At 36.3% G+C, this 22,829-nt stretch overlaps 1 protein-coding gene across 1 annotated transcript in view; it reads left to right on the top strand.

The window, feature by feature from the left end:
- Nucleotides 1–16,640: 16,640 nt before the first annotated feature.
- CALB1 (calbindin 1) overlaps nucleotides 16,641–22,829 on the top strand; it is a 107,337-nt gene continuing 101,148 nt past the window's right edge. The window contains exons 1-3 of the mRNA XM_053713175.1: nucleotides 16,641–16,749; nucleotides 16,998–17,074; nucleotides 20,060–20,134. Coding sequence (XP_053569150.1) covers nucleotides 16,671–16,749; nucleotides 16,998–17,074; nucleotides 20,060–20,134 — 231 coding nt within the window. The 5' untranslated portion in view covers nucleotides 16,641–16,670. The remainder of the gene's footprint in view (nucleotides 16,750–16,997; nucleotides 17,075–20,059; nucleotides 20,135–22,829) is intronic.

Raw genomic sequence — 22,829 nt, 5'->3', positions numbered from 1 at the left:
TTTCTATTGTGCATAATAGATGCAGCCTCTGACTGCTGGTACTACATCTTCAGGAGGGCATTTAGATGTCAGATCTGCAGTGCTCTAATCAGTAATTGTGCTTTTAGGGTTCAAAAATAGTGCTGATATAAGATTATATAATAATTGTCACAACTTTACAAATATAGAGGATTGTAAAATGACAAACCTAAAAAAGTTGTTTTTGTTGTATTTTTTATTTATAGGAAAGATATTTTGTCTCCTACTCATTTCCACTTTAAAACATTATATTATATAGTTTGCTAGTTTTTCATTGAGGTCCTCAGATCCTCAGAGGATCAGCCAATTACAGACAAGTCCTTGGCAATTCTAACTGTCTAATCTCTAGTGGTCATCCATGCCTGAACAACACAAAATGGGTTACGAGAAGGGACGGTCAACTCCAAAATGTTTATTGTTTAAAATGATAGATAACCCCTTTATTACCCATTGCCCAGTTTTGCACAGCCAACATGGTTATATTAATATAATTTTACCTCTGTGTTTACCTAGTACCTAAGCCTCTTCTGACAGCCTTATCACATTGCTTTTTATTTATTATCTATTGACTTGCATTTTAGCAAATTAGTGCTGTGTTGTGCACGACTCCGAGAGTAAGCACAATGTTATCTATATGGCCCACATGAACTAGCAGTCTCCTGTTGTGAAAAGTTAATAAAGCATGTGATAAGAGGCTGTCTGTAGCGGCTAAGAAACATGTAGACATTTAGATTTAAATGTTATAAAGTATATTAATATAACAATGCTGGTTGCGCAAAGCTGGGGAATGGGTGGTAAAGGCATTATCTAACTTGTTACACAATAACAAAGAATTTTGGTGTAGACTGTACCTTTAAGTTATAATGATAAATTAAATTCACTTTTTCACAAGTTAAAAGCTAATTGTGTTCTATTACAAATTACTTAGCAGTTTAATATATGCAATTGTGTGCAAAGTATGAGATATATCAGAAAATAATGTCAGACAGGTTGAGGAAATAAGTAAAAAAAACTGCAGTTAATTAGATAAAACACATATCATAATATAAAAAAGACAGGTATTTTATTCCTAAAGGTCACTCAAATCAAAATAAGTAGCTCAGTTTCACATAAAGCATTGTCTTTCCTGTCCATGACTTAAGATTGATTTACTAAGCTAATTAAATTAAAAAAGCCAATTACTTATATGTGGGTAACATCATTTTAATGTCATGACAACGAGGTTACATTGGCATGGATCATGTATGTAATGTATGTCTATCTATACAGCTATGTATCCATGCACCTGTCATCAGTCTGTCTAAGATAGATAGATAGATAGATAGATAGATAGATAGATAGATAGATAGATAGATAGATAGATAGATAGATAGATAGATATTATATATTCACAGGAAGATAGAGATTGGCAGACAGATTGTGAGGTACATAACATAAATATGTAGATGGATGGAAATGCATTATATACATAGTCCATGGCAGTCCATCCTCACTTTTATGGCATGATTAGGATGGTAGACTGCATAAACCATTACAGAGCCTTTTTGCGCGTAATTAGCTTAGTAAATCAATCTTTAAGACATTGGCAGCAATGCCGTAAAGCTTCATAGCTTCATGTAGAACTGATTTGAGTGACCTTTAGAAATAAAACATTTGTTGTCTATATATACAGTACATATGCTCCTGACTCGTGATTTTAAGTATTTCTCACTTTCACCTTCCAAAACGTCCCTCTTTTGAAACACTTATGATGTAAAATCCCTTTTTTCCCTTCCAGTCCAGATAAAATACTGCATTAAAGATAACATGCATTATAGTTCATTTTGATTAGCTGGTTCTGCAAAGTTCATGGCAGTATTCATAAAGGTTAAAATCCCATCATAAGCTATGTAGATAATGAATCAAATTAAAATTAGTATTTTCTTTATTTTCTTTCAAACAAAAGACAAATATGACAATCACAACTCAAAATCAAAAGAGTATATGTTCAATAATACGTACAATATAAATTTGTATTTCAATTTTGAGTTGGATTGGCCTTATAGTGCTGTCATGTGGGATTAACAAATGATATCTTGGGCTTGTTTATAATGCTGTACTGAGATATCTGAGACAATTTTAAAAAATCAATTTCAATATTTAGTCCAAGAACAACCTGTTTCAGATTTGGGGGACGATTTACAAATGTGCGGGCGGATTCATGATCATCTTGTCTGCTGCACATTGATAAATTTCGACAGCATACGCTGTCGGCATGTATTATTGCACAAGCATTTCTAGTGAAATACTCCAGCCACCCACTTCAAAACTCATCTTTTTTGGTGAGCTGATCTGTTCTCCAATCAGCGTTTTCGATACAAAAAGTGCAGTTTGGAGAACAGTTCAAACCGTTAGCTCACAAACAAAATACTTTTGAAGTGGGTGGTGGTTAGAGCACGGGATATTTGAATTTCAGAGCTATAGTAAGTTAAATTGCATCTTCATTTAAAACTGATGAATTAAACTCAATCTAAAATATTGTTAACATTCCGGATCTGTTTATTCAAAGGGGAAAGTTTACCATTGCTTTAAACATTTTCATCTGGCCAGATTTTCACTTTTGCACTTTAAAATATAAAAGCAGAAGGCTGTTTTGGCTCCATTTGAAGTCAGTGGCAACCAAAAAAAAGGTAATTTGGGCTCACCTTACATTAAGACTATTTACAACTTTTGGCTTGCCATATGCTGTAGTTAATAAACTCACATTTTTGGCAACCTCTCCTATGCATAAAGGGTCAAAATGCCCTTCACAACTAGTATTACCAAGTGTGAAACATTTTTAGAACATTTAAAACATATTTAATAAAATATATAACATGTATGTTCACCCTTACATATAAAAGGTACCTATAAGTATGGTATATATTAAATCCTGAAATACAATATACTACATATTAAATTAATACAGAATTAATAACTATATAAATTAGGTATTGTTTGAAATCATTAATAAAAATATATAAAATAAACATAGGATTCTTACATACATTAATTAAACAGTTTATCAAAAATATTTTTATGTCTATTGTGGGCAGGGCTGTGTCAGGAGGGCAGGATGAGATGGGCCACAGATGAACTCATGGGCAGGACTTGGCTGTGTCTTGGGTGGGGTTGGGTGTGCCATGGACTTAGATAGGCAGAGCTGGGTCGGGCCTGGGCAAGCGCTACCCAGGTGCTGAACTAAAAATGTGTTGGTTTAGGCGTACATAGATTTATATATTAGGCTTGGTGCAAAATATTCAAAATGGATCCTTTACTTTACATTGCCAATGTCAGTGCCAATGCTGCTTAAAATATTTCACCAGCATGGCCCCCCATTGTGATGCATAGTAAAACGCCTCTCGGCGATGCTGCCTTTAAACAGTAATGTCGGTACTTTTGAATATTTTGACCGCATTCTCAACATCGCGTCCGATACCTTTTGAATATATCGCCACCTCACAGCACTTTCGGTCATCAGGGACCATAATGTTTAGCAATATGACATGTACATTGTGTTGAGAAATCTCTTGTGCATTAGCACTTCCAATACTATGTGCCTTAAAGCTGCAGCTACTTAACTAACGTTTCAAGCCCACTCAAAACTGCATTGACAACTTCATAAACAAGGCCCATAAGCTCAATTGAACACCAAATGGAAAATACAGAGGGAGAAGAAATCAAAGCTTGAATTGAATTGAACATTGATTCAGGTTAAACAGCTTTGTGTCAGGAAACAACTTTACAAAAAGTTTAAAAGCTCCAATAATTGGAATAAGCTGGTAGCAATCTATCCTAAAGGGAAACTAATTATTATATTTAGCGGTTTTATACCATTGTGTATAAAGAAAAGCAATTCTTAACTGATCTTATAACAGACTCAGATATTATACTATTATTATCACCTATCCAATTGCTATCTTGTTAAAGGGGACATGAAACCCAAAATTTTTCTTCCATGATACAGATAGAGAATACAATTTTAAAAAAAGTTTCTAATTTAATTCTATTATAACATTTGCTTCATTCTCATGTTATTCTTTGTTGAATAGATATCTAGATAGGTAGCGTGCACATGTCTGGTGCACTACATGACAGGAAATAGTGCTGCCATCTAGTGCTCTTGCTAATGTATAACACTCATGCACATGCACACTCCTAAACTTACCATCCTCCTTTTCAGCAAAGGAGAACAAGAAAACAAAGAAAATTTGAAAATAGAAGTAAATTGGTAAGTTGTTTAAAATGGTTTGCTCTATCTGAATCATGAACAAAAGTGCAGTATCACTTGATGACCTCATGCAAATGTATTGCACGTAAAGATTAAATAGTATACAGTACAACTATATTAGATTGGTGCTTACCTTGACAGGACATATGATGTGCTAACTCTGTATTTAATATATGTATGAAACTCATTCGTTAGTAAGGTGTAAGGCTAAAACAACATTTACAAAGTACACAATGGATTTCTTCAAGTAAAGATATAGCCACAGAATAAGACAATATTTCTCATATTACAAAAAAACATGTTCAACATATACATAATAATACATGAATATTTATGTAAGGTCAACGTTTCCTTTCTGCCTGCAGCATTTTGTTTTCTGGGACAGTGCCTTTAGTAATTCACGTAATGGTACGTTTAGGGGTTTATCATGTTTGTATACAGAGCTGTGGTGATTTATTAAAAATTGCAATAATACAATAATCTATGATACCAGGATCATTAGCCTTAAATGATTTATGTACAAGATAGAAGGTGTAGGGAGCTTCAGCATAAGGATAGGAATTTCCCAGAAGAGAGTATATCTGTATTACATTATTTTTTAATGTATTATAGGCTACAAGTCTCTGCACACCCCACTTTTACCCCTATGTTAATTCATTTTTAATTTTCATTGAACACCCATGCTTAAATATTAATAAGAATACTGTATCTATAAACCTTACTGTCTTTGTGTACCTTATATTCGCTTTCCCTTTTATTATTTGATTTGCATATATCTGTTTGAAACCACTGGATATAGTGTTGATTTTGTTTTATTTTATTGATTGTTTAGCATTATAATATTGTCAAATAAGTTGCATTTCCTAAAATGATAACACAAAATACATTACAAATGAAACAGAAAATTCTATTTTTGCTGTATTTGAAGTTAAAAGGGCATTTTATTTAAAGGTCTATTAAACTGGACATTTCAACAACGCATAAAATGTTTCATTATTGCAATATAAATTCATTGCATCAACAATCATGATATGAGAATCATTCTTTGCAATAGTAACTAAGCTGAATCAGTGCTAAACCACCTTAAAGTGATGGTAAATCAGGATTTACCATTACTAAAAAAAAAGTGGACTTTAATTTATCAATCATGTAAAAATGGGTTCTAAACTCACCCTTTCTGTGCCATTGCACAGCGATAAACTCAGCGACTCCGGCCGCCCATGGCACATCGATCTCCTTCAATGAGGTGACGTTTGCACCTCTGAATCAATAACCGTGCGTGTAAACTGACAGGGTTCTGTATGCATGCACGGCTATTGGTTTAGAGGTGCAAGCGGTGCCGTGGGCTGCCGGAGCCGCTGAGTTTAGGACTGTTGTTAAACTCTTGGATTTACCATCACTTTAAGGGAAGAGATAAGGGCAGGCTTCCACAGTCTCTCTCAACTGCGCATGTGCAAACAGAGTTCATGCTATATCTTAATATATGTGTTTGTGATTGGTTGGGGTTCTTTTGTTCTGGGGGACAGGGAAATCAGAGAAATGAATAAACATAAAACAATATACTCATTTGACAAAATAAAGCTGCAGTTCTCATTGCAAAATTATTATCAGATATGAAGGTTCAAAATCATGTTTTTACAATTTGTGTTTAGTGGTCCTCTTTGTCTGATATTAAAAAGGATATTTAAAAATCTCAATAATTTTTTTTAACTTGTAATCTTGTAATCTTGTGAATAAAGCAAAATGTCCTTACATGCAGAGGTGTGTCACTATCCACCAGTAAAGCACAGGGAGTTGTCCTTATCAGCCAGTGAGTAGGATTGCAAAGAAGTGCAAAACCACCACAACATAATTAGTTTTAACATAAAGGGATATTAACCCTAAAATTTGTCTTTCATGATTCTGTGCATACAAATAACAAATACATTTTCAGTGCACTTCTATTATCAAATTTGCTTAATTACCTTGGTATCCTTTGTTGAAGGAGCAGCAATGCAATACTAGGAGCTAGCTGAACACATTGGGTGAGCCAATGGCAGACAGCCATATACTTGCAGCCACCAATCAGCAGGTCTGTCTGGTTCATGAAAGAAACATTTTGTATTTCATGTCCATTCAAATTTATTAAATGCTCATATTTTTAGCTACTTAACTATATATATATATATATATATATATATATATATATATATATATATATATATATATATATATATATATATATATATATATATATAATTAACTTGTTCTCCAAATTATCTCTATACGTTTCATGGACAAAACTGGCATGGACCCTTTGCCTAGTATGCTTAGCAGAAATGAGCTAAAGTCATATGGTCATATCAGGCTGAAATGTTTGTCTTTGGTTGGTTAATGAAAAGCTGACTGGCATTTTGGAGAGATGGACTGTAATTTTAAAGCGATCAAAATAGAAATATCCATGAGTGTTCTCTGCTGTGAAAGGCAAACAGCATTTATGGTGGTCACCTTCCCACAAACAACCTCCTAAGCATTGTTTGTTCCAATTTAAAAACCTCTTTGTTGTGTATTCAAATTACCAATGGGACTTGGCTTCATAGGGTTGAAGGGGACGCAGGTGTAGATAAAGCTGCCCCTCACTGTCAAAGCTTATTTTAAGTCAAAATATTTATCTATAAGTATAACCATATTCTTACTCAAAGAAGCATTACATCAGATTTTGTAGAGGGACTTCTATTGAGAATTTGATCAAAGACAGAGAGTATGGTTTAGATTTACCAATGTGCGGGCGGACATAAACCGCTGCAGTAGATCATGTCCGTTGCACATCGATAAACGCCAACAGCATACGCTGTCTGCATTTATCATTGCACAAGCATTTCTAGGGAAATGCTTGTGCAATGCAGCCCCCTGCACATTCGCAGCAAATCGGGGGAGTCAATCAACCCAATCACAACCGATCGGGCTGATTGCTGTCCGCCGCCTCAGAGGTCTTATGACCACTGCTTCTTAACTTACATTTCCGGCGAGCCGGAAAGTACGGGGGTAAATTGCAGCATCCGATATAACTTCACTTGAGTAATCTTTCTTCCTGATACATCTCCTCTTTTTTCTTCATTGAGTGTAAGATTGAACATGTAGGTGCTTTCTTGTTTATTCTATTTCATTTGGGATACTGTGTGCTGCAAGGTAAAATAAAGCAACTTACATGAAGGTACAGAAAAGTCAATTGTATCCTTGCGCTGAACAAAGTGTGGTAAACGGGCTGCTTTAGCCTTTAATTAATAACATGGATATCCGCACCCCAAAGTGCTTATATGAGAGCATACTTAGCCACTAATTGGTAAATAGCGAGTGTGCACTCGTTTGATAGAAAGGCAAGCTAGTTATAGGTACATACACATCTATCAGTGACTATGTAAGAAAAAAAAAAAAAAGGCTAAAGCAGATTTTCTATTGTAAAATACTTTAAAATAGTAAATGACTGTACACTTGACTATTTAAGTTGTTATAATAACGGTGTACCAGTTCCCACTCAAACATATGAAGCCAAGAAATTCTTCAAAATAATTGCTTAAAGGGACCTTAAAGCAACTTGTAATTACAATAGTTTTAGCAGTCTTGCAATAAATTATACTATGTGAGTGTGATTAGTATGATTTTATGGACATCCTTAACACCTTGTTTACTGCAATTGTTTTCAAATAGCCAAGCTCCCCCACCACTAATCTTATTTACAGGATCCCATCCAGAAGGGGGCAAAATACATAATACAAATATATTGAAAAATGTTTCATGTTTAATGTTAAACATTTTATATTATTACCTCAAATTGTTTATTGTTACTTTCTGAAAATCTTCAACTAACGTGTGTGTGTGGTGTGTGTCCCATAACAAAGAAGAACAAGACTTAACTAAAGATTTTCATGAACATTCAATTAAAGCTAAGAATTTTCTGACTTTTGACATCTGAGTAAGAATGTGTACTATGTGTTTCAGTCTTTTAACATTGATTTTGTTGTATATTTACAGAATGTTGTTAGTTATTATAATTCTTAGCCAGCTATGAGCTAAATCCTATATGACCTAATACTGATAGTGATAGTCCTGCAACATTCTGTATAACTGCAGCTATTAATAGGGGCCTGGAAGCCATCACTTTTAAGACACTGAGAATTCAAACATCTCAATCACTGTGGCAGTTCCCAAGAAACAGCAAGAGATATTACTTTTTCTTCAAGCCTCTACCATACAATATCAATAGTATCCTCTAACTGTCAAAGCCTAAAGTGATCCAGACTCCTACAAGCACTTACATACAGAGTTAATTGAGAAGATGTGAAAAGTTCTAGGAAGAAAGAACCTCTGAGAGAAGAAATTGTGAGAAACTATTTTCTGTTCAATTTCCAGTCGCCGGAGTCCATTAGAAAATAAGAACTCCAATCTGCAACAGTTTTGGATAGTCCTGGAAGGTGCTATAATTGATATTTTGCCTAAACAAAAGTGGGCAAACTCTTTTGTGCCTATGATTTGGTACATCCTAAAAAAACTGAGTTAACAAACTGGTGTGATATTGTCTATATATGGAGGAGAATTGTAAAGGGGGAATTACTCATGGCTGATTCAATAATTATGACTTTGGCTTCTTCCTACAAGGAGATAGTTAAAAGTAAGGAGGACTTTTTTTAAGAGAAAATATTTTTGTCTTTTAAGGGAACAATAATGAAGGGGAGCTGGGAAAATAGTTTGCATTGAGGATGAAATTAACCCTATAATTCAAGCTAAAGAATCAAGGGGAAAATTTAGCCTTTTTAGAAAATTAGACAAGTATTTTTTAATGTTCTTTATTTTCCAAGTGTAGATTATACTTTATTCATATGGAACCCAAGAAAAGTCAGAGGATAGAATTTACTTTTTCTCTTGTTAAGTGTATCCAGTCCACGGATCATCCATTACTTATGGGATATTAACTCCTCCCCAACAGGAAGTGCAAGAGGATTCACCCAGCAGAGCTGCTATATAGCTCCTCCCCTAACTGCCATTACCAGTCATTCTCTTGCACCCAACGAATAGATAGGATGTGTGAGAGGACTGTGGTGATTATACTTAGTTTCATACCTTCAATCAAAAGTTTGTTATTTTATAATAGCACTGGAGTGTGTTATTCCTTCTCTGGTAGAATTTGAAGAAGAATCTACCTGAGTTTTTCTATGATTTTAGCCGGAGTAGTTAAGATCATATTGCTGTTTCTCGGCCATCTGAGGAGAGGTAAACTTCAGATCAGGGGACAGCGGGCAGATTAATCTGCAAAGAGGTATGTAGCAGCTTATTATTTTCTGACAATGGAATTGATGAGAAAATTCTGCCATACCGATATAATGTAAACTCAGCCTTAAATGCAGTAGCAGCAACTGGTATCAGGCTGTCATGTATGTATATTTTACACTTCAGTATTCTGGGGAATGGCACTTCACTGGAATTATACTGTATGCATAAAACTTTAGCCTAATTTGCAGGGACTAGCAACAGGCTTTTTAATAACACTCAATTTATTAATGTTAAACATTTTTTGCTGGCATGTAAAATCGTTTAATTTTCTGAGGTACTGGGTGAAAAAATGTTTTGGGCACTATTTTTTTCCACTTGGCAGTCGTTTTATTTAATTTATGACAGTTTACTGATCTCTCTCACTGTTATGTGTGAGGGGGAGGGACCTTTTTTGGTGCTTTTGCTACGCATCAAAAAATTCAGTCAGAAGTTTATTGTCTTCCCTGCATGATCCGGTTCATCTCTACAGAACTCAGGGGTCTTCAAAACTTGTTTTGAGGGAGGTAATCACTCACAGCAGAGCTGTGAGATTGTAGATGACTGTGATAAAAAAAAACGTTTATTTCTGTATTTTTTTTTATTTTTTTTTCTGCTATCAGGGTTAGTTATCCTTTGCTAATGGGAGCAATCCTTTGCTAAAATTGTGTTTTTTACAAAGATTTGATGCTATAACTTTTCAGTTTATTAATTTTCAACTGTCATAACTTTTTCTGTGCTTCTTATAGGCACAGTACGTTTTCATATTATAGTAAATTACTTGAAAAGTATTTCCAAGTTGCTAGTTTATTTACTAGTGTGTTAAACATGTCTGATTCAGAGGAAGATATCTGTGCTATATGTGCTAAAGCCAAAGTGGAGCCCAATAGAAATTTATGTACTAACTGTATTGATGCTACTTTAAATAAAAGTCAATCTGTACAAATTGAACATATTTCACCAAACAACGAGGGGAGAGTTATGCCGACTAACTCGCCTCACGTGTCAGTACCTGCATCTCCCGCTCGGGAGGTGCGTGATATTGTAGCGCCGAGTACATCTGGGCGGCCATTACAAATCACATTACAGGATATGGCTACTGTTATGACTGAAGTTTTGGCTAAATTACCAGAACTAAGAGGTAAGCGTGATCACTCTGGGGTGAGAACAGAGTGCGCTGATAATATTAGGGCCATGTCAGACACTGCGTCACAATTTGCAGAACATGAGGACGGAGAGCTTCATTCTGCGGGTGACGGTTCTGATCCAAACAAACTGGATTCAGATATTTCAAATTTTAAATTTAAGCTGGAAAACCTCCGTGTATTACTAGGGGAGGTGTTAGCAGCTCTGAATGATTGTAACACAGTTGCAATACCAGAGAAAATGTGTAGGTTGGATAAATATTTTGCGGTACCGGCGAGTACTGACGTTTTTCCTATACCTAAGAGACTTACTGAAATTGTTACTAAGGAGTGGGGTAGACCCGGTGTGCTGTTCTCACCCCCTCCGATATTTAGAAAGATGTTTCCAATAGACGCCACCACACGGGACTTATGGCAAACGGTCCCTAAGGTGGAGGGAGCAGTTTCTACTTTAGCTAAGCGTACCACTATCCCGGTGGAGGATAGCTGTGCCTTTTCAGATCCAATGGATAAAAAGTTAGAGGGTTACCTTAAGAAAATGTTTGTTCAACAAGGTTTTATATTGCAACCTCTTGCATGCATTGAGCCTGTCACGGCTGCAGCAGCATTTTGGTTTGAGTCTCTGGAAGAGACACTTGAATCAGCTCCATTAGATGAGATTACACACAAGCTTAAAGCCCTTAAGTTAGCTAACTCATTTATTTCAGATGCCGTAGTACATTTAACTAAACTTACGGCTAAGAATTCCGGATTCGCCATTCAGGCACGCAGAGCACTGTGGCTAAAATCCTGGTCAGCTGACGTTACTTCTAAATCTAAATTGCTTAATATACCTTTCAAAGGGCAGACCTTATTCGGGCCCGGGTTGAAAGAAATTATCGCTGACATTACAGGAGGTAAAGGCCATGCCCTGCCTCAAGACAGAGCCAAACTTAAGGCTAGACAGTCTAATTTTCGTTCCTTTCGTAATTTCAAAGCAGGAGCAGCATCAACTTCCTCTGCACCAAAACAGGAAGGAGCTGTTGCTCGCTACAGACAAGGCTGGAGACCTAACCAGTCCTGGAACAAGGGCAAGCAGGCCAGGAAACCTGCTGCTGCCCCTAAGACAGCATGAATCGAGGGCCCCCGATCCGGGAACGGATCTAGTGGGGGGCAGACTTTCTCTCTTCGCCCAGGCTTGGGCAAGAGATGTCCAGGATCCCTGGGCGTTAGAGATCATATCTCAGGGATACCTTCTAGACTTCAAATTCTCTCCCCCAAGAGGGAGATTTCATCTGTCAAGGTTGTCAACAAACCAAATAAAGAAAGAGGCGTTTCTACGCTGCGTACAAGATCTTTTATTAATGGGAGTGATCCATCCGGTTCCGCGGTCGGAACAAGGACAAGGGTTTTACTCAAATCTGTTTGTGGTTCCCAAAAAAGAGGGAACTTTCAGGCCAATCTTGGATTTAAAGATCCTAAACAAATTCCTAAGAGTTCCATCGTTCAAAATGGAAACTATTCGGACAATTTTACCCATGATCCAAAAGGGTCAGTACATGACCACAGTGGATTTAAAGGATGCTTACCTTCACATACCGATTCACAAAGATCATTACCGGTATCTAAGGTTTGCCTTTCTAGACAGGCATTACCAGTTTGTAGCTCTTCCATTCGGATTGGCTACGGCTCCGAGAATCTTCACAAAGGTTCTGGGTGCTCTTCTGGCGGTACTAAGACCACGAGGAATTGCGGTAGCTCCGTACCTAGACGACATTCTGATACAAGCTTCAAGCTTTCAAACTGCCAAGTCTCATACAGAGTTAGTACTGGCATTTCTAAGGTCGCATGGATGGAAGGTGAACGAAAAGAAGAGTTCTCTCTTTCCACTCACAAGAGTTCCCTTCTTGGGGACTCTTATAGATTCTGTAGAAATGAAGATTTACCTGACAGAAGACAGGTTAACAAAGCTTCAAAATGCATGCCGTGTCCTTCATTCCATTCAACACCCGTCAGTAGCTCAATGCATGGAGGTGATCGGCTTAATGGTAGCAGCAATGGACATAGTACCCTTTGCACGTCTACATCTCAGACCACTGCAATTGTGCATGCTAAGTCAGTGGAATGGGGATTACTCAGACTTGTCCCCTACTCTGAATCTGGATCAAGAGACCAGAAATTCTCTTCTATGGTGGCTTTCTTGGCCACATCTGTCCAGGGGGATGCCATTCAGCAGGCCGGACAGGACAATTGTAACAACAGACGCCAGCCTACTAGGTTGGGGCGCTGTCTGGAATTCTCTGAAGGCTCAGGGACAATGGAATCAGGAGGAGAGTCTCCTACCAATAAACATTCTGGAATTGAGAGCAGTTCTCAATGCCCTTCTGGCTTGGCCCCAGTTAACAACTCGGGGGTTCATCAGGTTTCAGTCGGACAACATCACGACTGTAGCTTACATCAACCATCAGGGAGGGACAAGAAGCTCCCTAGCAATGATGGAAGTATCAAAGATAATTCGCTGGGCAGAGTCTCACTCTTGCCACCTGTCAGCAATCCACATCCCGGGAGTGGAGAACTGGGAGGCGGATTTCTTAAGTCGTCAGACTTTTCATCCGGGGGAGTGGGAACTTCATCCGGAGGTCTTTGCCCAAATACTTCGACGTTGGGGCAAACCAGAGATAGATCTCATGGCGTCTCGACAGAACGCCAAGCTTCCTCGTTACGGGTCCAGATCCAGGGATCCGGGAGCGGTTCTGATAGATGCTTTGACAGCACCTTGGACCTTCGGGATGGCTTATGTGTTTCCACCCTTCCCGATGCTTCCTCGATTGATTGCCAGAATCAAACAGGAGAGAGCATCAGTGATTCTAATAACGCCTGCATGGCCACGCAGGACTTGGTATGCAGATCTAGTGGACATGTCATCCTGTCCACCTTGGTCGCTACCTCTGAAACAGGACCTTCTGATCCAGGGTCCCTTCAAACATCAAAATCTAATTTCTCTGAAGCTGACTGCTTGGAAATTGAACGCTTGATTTTATCAAAACGTGGTTTTTCTGAGTCAGTTATTGATACCTTAATACAGGCTAGGAAGCCTGTTACCAGAAAGATTTACCATAAGATATGGCGCAAATACTTATATTGGTGCGAATCCAAGAGTTACTCATGGAGTAAGGTTAGGATTCCGAGGATATTGTCTTTTCTACAAGAAGGTTTAGAAAAGGGTTTATCCGCTAGTTCCTTAAAGGGACAGATTTCAGCTCTGTCCATTCTTTTACACAAACGTCTGTCAGAAGTTCCGGACGTTCAAGCTTTTTGTCAGGCTTTAGCTAGGATCAAGCCTGTGTTTAAAACTGTTGCTCCACCATGGAGTTTGAACTTAGTTCTTAATGTTTTACAGGGGGTTCCGTTTGAACCCCTTCATTCCATTGATATCAAGTTGTTATCTTGGAAAGTTCTGTTTTTAATGGCGATTTCCTCGGCTCGAAGAGTCTCTGAGTTATCTGCCTTACATTGTGATTCTCCTTATCTGATTTTTCATTCAGACAAGGTAGTTCTGCGTACTAAACCTGGGTTCCTACCTAAGGTGGTCACTAACAGGAATATCAATCAAGAGATTGTGGTTACATCTTTGTGTCCTAATCCTTCTTCGAAAAAGGAACGTCTGCTACACAATCTAGATGTAGTCCGTGCCCTGAAATTTTATCTACAGGCAACTAAGGATTTTCGACAAACGTCTTCCCTGTTTGTCGTTTATTCTGGTCAGAGGAGAGGTCAAAAAGCTTCGGCTACCTCTCTCTCCTTTTGGCTTCGTAGCATAATACGGTTAGCCTATGAGACTGCTGGACAGCAGCCTCCTGAAAGAATTACAGCACATTCTACTAGAGCTGTGGCTTCCACTTGGGCCTTTAAGAATGAGGCTTCTGTTGAACAGATTTGCAAGGCTGCAACTTGGTCTTCTCTTCATACTTTTTCCAAATTTTACAAATTTGACACTTTTGCTTCTTCTGAGGCTGTTTTTGGGAGAAAGGTTCTTCAGGCAGTGGTTCCTTCCGTATAAAGAGCCTGCCTGTCCCTCCCGTCATCCGTGTACTTTAGCTTTGGTATTGGTATCCCATAAGTAATGGATGATCCGTGGACTGGATACACTTAACAAGAGAAAACATAATTTATGCTTACCTGATAAATTTATTTCTCTTGTAGTGTATCCAGTCCACGGCCCGCCCTGTCACTTTAAGGCAGGTAATTTTTCCATTAAACTACAGTCACCACTGTACCCTATGGTTTTCCTTTCTCTGCATGTTTTCGGTCGAATGACTGGTAATGGCAGTTAGGGGAGGAGCTATATAGCAGCTCTGCTGGGTGAATCCTCTTGCACTTCCTGTTGGGGAGGAGTTAATATCCCATAAGTAATGGATGATCCGTGGACTGGATACACTACAAGAGAAATAAATTTATCAGGTAAGCATAAATTATGTTTTTTTGCTGTTGAAGAGGAAACCATGTTGGGGTTTTTTTGTTGTTTTTTTTTTTTATAAAAAGGGAAATGATGATGGAAAGATAATGAGAAAGAGTCTTGAAGTCCTTATCCAGGAGAAGATGGCTTGCAACAGTGAGTTAGGTGTCTGTGAGGGCTAGACGCTAGACACACTAACCAGTCCTTGTCTTGGAGGCAGTACCAGGGAATATGAATGCCCTCCATCTTGAAATGTTAATAAAAAAAACGTGAGAGTTTAGAATTATTTTTCTTTTTTTTACAAAGAATACATTGTTTAAAAAACTAATTTGTTTGGGGGGTTTTTGTGGTTATTTTTCATTTTTTTATAGAAAATTCTAAAATTTGTACAGAACTAAATACAGGTGCATTAAAAAAACAGTGATGTCAAACACAAAAGTGTACTATTTAAATAAAGCAGTATAATATGTATGCAAAAGAGAAAGCTCTTTTTCACTGCTGATGAAAGCTCACATGTATGTAATAGATGTAATACTCACTGATCACAGAGCTAGTGTTTTCCCCACACTCCCTAACCAGTGCCCCTACAGTCAGACTCTGCTGGAGCTCAGTGTAATGTGAAGTGTGCAGGGAAACTGCAGCTTTAGGTTATAAAATCAGGGCAGCACCATACAAACTAAGGCAGCTAAAAACACACAACAATGCCTGAGTCCTGTAACAATCCACTGCAATAAATTAGCTTATACAGACAGCGGAGCTAAACATGTAACTTCTTACACACTGATCTGTGATCTTGCAATACTACCCGGTGTCTGTACAAGCTAATTTATTACATGGTAACCACTGGTGCAGGGGACAGTAAATCCGTGTTATCGGAGCACATAGGCAGACATAGCTGTGTGATTTGTTGTGCCTTTGCTGTTCTAACACGAAAAACTGCAGTTGCTCAGGCACATTTTACATTACAGAGAGCAGCAGCTCTAGTATTAGTGAGCCCGGCTTGTCAGCAATTGACTCCCAGGCTGTGGCACGTAGGGAGTGTGGAAAAACCCTTATCTCTGTGATCAGTGACTATTTTGTACTTATTCATAAGCATTGAAGACACAGCAAGGTTTTTCCTCATTTTTGGAGCTTTTTTTGTAAAATGTGTAATACATGTATATTGCAATGTTTACCTGTCTAATGCTTTATTTAAACAGTATACTTTTGTTTTTAACTACACTGTTCCTTTAACTGTGGAGAAGTAACTTTACTAATCCACCTTACATGAACAAAGGCGAGATACAGAGAGAGAGGAGGGCGTTGTTTTAAGATGATTACTATTTGTTTGAGACTTATCCTGATGCAGATAATGAAGTGTTACTTCAGGAGGCAGTTTCAGAAAGGAGGTGCGGCTTTGGAGGTCTTCTTACTGAGGGTAGGCGGTCTTAAGGTGGAGTGAATGTAAAATGAGTGTTATATATTGACTGCACCGCTGTGAGCTCTCAACTTTAAGCCATCAGTACCAAGGACAGCACCAGCAGCAACACTCACTCAAACTATGGCAGAGACTCATCTTCAAGGAGTGGAAATTTCAGCTTCTCAGTTTCTAGAAATCTGGCATCATTATGATTCAGACGGTGAATATAAAACATTTTCCCTCTATTCTCTTTTCAAATCAGCTTGTAGCTGCAAAACTTTTTTTTTTTTTACTTAATATTTATGGAACTTTCTTAACATTTATACTTATAGGTACTATTGAATTCATTTCACATAAGTTCCCAATTTGACAAAGCAATTTTGCATTTAATTATGGTGTTATTTTTTTTTTAAGACAACATTTCTTCTACAGTTGTTCATAATTCACTCTACAATGTTTGCGTTGCAGGGAACGGTTTTATTGAAGGCACAGAGCTGCAGAACTTTATAGAGGAGCTTCTGCAAGCAAGGAGGAAGGCAGGACTGGTATGTGTCATTATGCAAGTTTTCTGTGCCTCTCTGCCTGCAGGATCTATAGATGCAGCTAATTGACTACTGGATACCTGTGATTAACATTAGTGTCACCCCTCAATACTTGCTGATAACAGAGCTGGGAGATATAATCAGACATTTATTCACCTCTGTGCTCTACCTCTATGTTTTTTTGCACAATTTAGGTACCAACTGCAATGGAAACTGACTCAGTTCTGTACACAGACAGAAATAATTGCAACCAGTAGAGAGCATTTAACAATTCATCGATTTAAGGTTTAAACTACAGCATCTACTTAAAGTATCACTTACATATCACTTGACTTACCCTTCAGCGCCTGGCTCATGTGGTTATCAGGCTGAGGTCAAAATATCCAAGATTACTATGGTTAGGTTTTGAAGCTTTGCAAATAAACTGATTTGTTTGTAATAGGTAACTATTTACTATAGCCACAATATGAAAATATAGTTAAACGTTACTCTGTATAGTAAATAATTAATGTTAGAGCTACATCTGCAACATATTGCATAATAAAGATGTACACTCAAGTAAAAACATAGTAACACATTTGTTTTAGGGATATAATCTAATACTTTATATTATATGTGCAGGGATGGTTCTTGACCTTGAAAAATTGGGCTTCTAACATGGTTAATGTTCCATATCAGGGACAGAGGGTTGTTATCCTTTTCTTATTAAATTCCCCTTCCACCATTAACTGTGTTTTGTTAGAGCTAGCCAAAGTATATGCAAAACTTGGGGGGGGATAAAAAAAATATATATACAGTATAGCTAATGCAATAAGGATAGTAGCCAGACTGTAAATAAACAACTGCATTGGAATTAGTGCACTCTTAATCTGCAGTGTGTGGTAATCTGCCAGTTTAGCGTCTATTACATACATGTTCCATTCATCTCTCACTTCTGTAAAGTTCAAAATAAAAAGAGCCCCATGAATATATTATGCAGTGTTCCCTATGTAATATGATGGTACTCTACATTTTGTCTAATAACTTATATACACACATAGTACTAGAAAAAAAGGTAGGTAGTATATATAGTGAATCTAAATAGTATTATTTTTTTTACTTAGATCAGGGTTACTGAAGGAGTTTATTTGGTGTGACAAACCTTATTTAGTTTATTTTTAATCCAGCCAGTGACACTCCTAAATCAATGTTTAATACTCCAAGGATTACAATTAACTATTTATGAGCAAAATACCATACCTAAATATATATATATATATATATATATATATATATATATATATATTTATATTTATCTATTTATTTATTTATATTTTTTTAAACTTCAGCTTGCACTAAAGTAAAAAGTTAAATATATAAAGTATTTAAAAAATGTTGTTGCTATTTTGAATTTTATTTTTTACCCATTTTATATACATCATTTTCACACCAGGGTGTTCAGCAATCAAGGCTGAGAAGCATTATGTTAGACTTTGTAAAACAGACATTAGATTGTGCACATTGCATATCATCTACATCTGTGCTGTCCTTTTTATTTATAATCACTCTCCATTTCTAAATAACTTTAATATTATTTTCTGTATAATTCATCAATCCAGTAGTAAATGTTGCAATCTAATTATACCTAATAACCAATACAGATAGTATTGGGAGATGTATCACTATAAATACTTATGACTAATGCTTAATATGACAATTAAATGTAGCAAAAGTATACTGACATTTTTCCCCATAATGTGCATCTTACATTTATTGCAAATTACTGCATGCACTATGCCAATTACTGTCTAAAATGCCAATGTCAAGCATCTGTCTATAAAATTGTATTAACATATGTATAGTTCTGGTGGACAAACACAACCTTTTTATTGTCACACAATGGCAGTCTCTGTGAGCTGTTTGCATAACTAAATATGCGCATTGGTGTTTAAATATTTAAATATTAAAGATCATATTTAAATTCATATATACATTTGTAAAAACTTTTCAAATCTGATTTAATTTAAATTCTGTGCTAAACTATGTGTAGAAATATTGTTTAGCATATACTGTATTCTCTTGATTGTATCTTTAATTGGTTCACTTTATTTTGGGTCTTAGTTTTGTTGGAGTCTAAATGAAACCAGGCAGACTTATTTATATAACCAGATTATATTCAGCTATACCTCCCTATGCACAAATACAAATCTGTAGATATTTTCCCTGATTTATATGCTTTTGAAAGTCATTGCATATTAGTAAAACAACATTTAGACAATGCAACTCAACCATTAAGATTTTTATTTTAGTTTGAAAAATGTAGCTCATTGATGCATGTACCATAGTGAATGGCTGGTGCATGAGGATAGACGTGTGCCCTTGAATTTTGCTGCATTCAAGTCTATTAAAAAGTACAATGCCATTCTGAGGCACAGGATAATGGCAAAGTAAAACAAAAGACAGATATCTTCACCACAATAATTTAGTGTCATCATTCATTAATGTCTCTTGTATAACACAAGACAAATAATTCATATTCTAAATACATTAGATTTGTTTGAAAATCTTGGAATAAGGTTCTTGAACTGAATACTGTAGAGTTTGTGAATTGAATATTAACATTAACAATTATTTAGTATATTAAATAGTACAAAAAAGTAGTTCGTTATGGTTGATTTCTTGTTAAACTCTAATGCCAAAAAAAAAACAGTATCACTTGACTTTATTATTATTTTCTCTCTGTGCTATTCTCTATGAAAAGTCCATATCAGATTTTATTTTTGTTTCTGAAATTGTAACACAGCAAGTCTAATAAATAAATTGCCAATGAAATCTATTATAATTATTATTAATGATAAACATTTTTATAAACAAGATCTATGAAATATGTTCTATTAGCAAGTATTAATTAACATAAATAAAAGACTTTGACAGAACCAGCTAATAATTATTGTATACTCATTAAATACACACAATATCTTTGTTAAACTAATGTTTGGTATTTTATAGGAGTTATCAGATAAAATGAAAGCCTTTGTGGACCAGTATGGACAGAATAGTGATGCAAAAATTGGCATAGTAGAGGTAAGTCATTTTCTCTTTCATCATGCATTAGTATAAGGTAAATAATGTTTATATACTTTTGAGAGCAGTGATTTGCAGGTAGTAAGTATATATTATGAATGGTTATGCTTTATAACTGACTCATGAGTTTCAAATACTAATGATAGCGTTAGGATTTGGCATCTGCATAATGGGCATGAAATTTACTCTGTTTTACTAAAACAAGTAATTAAAGGGACATGGAACCCAAACATTTTCTTTCATGATTCAGATAGAGCATGTCATTTTAATCTTTCTTATTTACTTCTATTATCAAATTTTTTTCCTATGGTATTTTTTGTTAAATGGCAGTGACATAAGCTCAGGAGTGGGCACGTGTCTGGAGCACTATATGACAGCAGTTTTGTATGAATGTTACCATTTTCAAGAACACTAGATTGCAGCACTATTTCATGTCATGTAGTCTTCCGGACACATACGTAGGTATCTTTTAAACGAAGAATACCATGGGGAAAAGCACATTTGATGAGAGAAATAAATAGTAAACTTTTTAAAAATGGTATGCTCTGTCTGACTCATAAAATATCATGTTTGGGTTTCCTATTCCTTTCAAGGATTTTCAATGTTAAACTGTTTTTCAGCCACTTATCACAGTACACTGTCAGAAAAAAGGGTACGGTTGGGGTTCGTTTGTGAACACTTGGGGTTGTACCCTAAATGGATCATAATTACACCTTAAGGAACTAATATGTACTATTTAGAGCTAAATTAGGTACAAATATGTTTCTAAATGTCAAAGGGTCCATGTCTGTACCATTTAATCCCCCAAAAAAGGTACAATCACTTGTGTGTCTAAAATGTTGAGGCGGAATGGGTGGTTCAAGGCTTCCAAACCCTGCAAGTCCATATAATGTGTGCACCTCAATTATTAAATGAACACATTACTGGCAGTCACCAAAAATGAATTCAACATACATGTTGTACAGCAAAATAATTAATGTTCAATGGTTGTTGGTAATATGCAAGAGGTGGGTGAGACAACAAAAAATACAACCCATATCTTCAATAACACTGTGTTGTTGGTTCTAAACAGCACACAAACACTTAACATTTGAATGTTTATATTTAGTTATATTAACTTAAATTACAAAGAAAAATAATAATTTTTAATTCTATAAAATAAACAAGGGCTGTTTAAGAACCTGTTTTTTTTTAAAAAAAAAAGAAAAAATTGTAACCTTTCCCTAGTCACATACATGGACATTGTGTAACACGCCATAGCTCCATCTATTGGTTGAAAGTTCCTGTCATAGCTCCATCTATTGGTTGAAAGTTCCTTGACATGTGTAACACAGCTCTATCCATTGGTAGAAAGTTCATCACCAAAATGTGTACTGGGGAAATAGACTAATTTGCATATATTTTGCATAGAGTGACAATTCAATGTATGGTTGTGAGTTGTATCATTTATTCTTCCCCTGAATACCCCTTCCTTTCGTAAGAGTTATATTTTATTATTATTATGTTATTTTCTATATGTTTATGTTTTATCTGGCATGTCACCGTAAGTTAAATAGGGTGTTGTCAGAGTTTAGTACAGAGTAAAATAAAACATTTTGAGTATCTCCTTTAGGAAGTTGTTGTTTTGCCTGGTTCTTTCAGGAATTCCAGTAGCAGTCTTTGGCTATACTTTTTAAATGTTTCAAACTGTTGTGTAGCTATTGTAATATTATCTGAACAAGAACACAATAAGTGAATGCATGTTTGAATATTATATACTAAATTTGATGGAACAGCATTTTTAATATGCTGTGTTGAGTACAAATTTGCCATTATGAGGTACAAAGGGCTTGTCACTGGGGCAGTACCCTTTAAAAGGCCAAATTTGCACCATTTTTAAGGGTACATTATGGTACCATAGCGTTGAGGTCCAATCTAGTCACCAAAGGTACATATTTGCCTTTGAAAGGTACAATATGCAAGGGTACCAATATGTACCCATGTTAAAGGATACAGCAGGTGTACCTTTGAGGGTACTGCCCCAGTGACAAGCTGTTGTACCCCTAAAGGTACAATTCTTGCACATTTTTTCTGACAGTGTAGCAAGTATTCAGATAGAGCATGCAATCTTAAACAACTTTCTAATATACTCCTATTACCAATTTTTCTTCATTCTTGGAATCTTTTTATTTGAAACAGCAGGAATGTAAGCTTAAGAGCCAGCCCATTTTTGGTTGAGCACCTGGATAGCGCTTGCTTATTGATGGCTACATTTAGCCACCAATCAGCAAGTGCTACCCAGGTGCTCAACCAAAAATGGGCAGGCTCTTAAGCTTACATTCCTGCTTTTTCAAATAAAGATAGCAAGAGAATGAAGAAAAATTGATAATAGGAGTAAATTATTTATTTATTTTATTTTTTATTTTTTTAACTTTTTATTTTCTTAACTTTTTTTTTTCTTTTTCCAGATCCCCAAGACTTACACTGTTGGAAAGGTTATGGTCTTGGGGGTTTGTAGCTGCTTAGATGCCTGAGATACAGACCTCTAAGCGGCATGCCACCTTTTCCTAAACTTAGCATTGTTAAGTTTAAATAAAGTTGCACGGTGACGTCATCACGTCATTGCGCGTGATGTCACAGCACATAATGTGAAGCCCCGGCGATGCCTGTCACTATACAGGCCTGATCGCCGGGGTGGGAGCGGGTGGGACCCCCC

This window comes from Bombina bombina, chromosome 5, assembly GCF_027579735.1.
Source record: "Bombina bombina isolate aBomBom1 chromosome 5, aBomBom1.pri, whole genome shotgun sequence".
In the NCBI taxonomy this organism is placed as follows: domain Eukaryota; kingdom Metazoa; phylum Chordata; class Amphibia; order Anura; family Bombinatoridae; genus Bombina; species Bombina bombina.
This window is presented reverse-complemented; position numbering and strand designations above follow the sequence as displayed.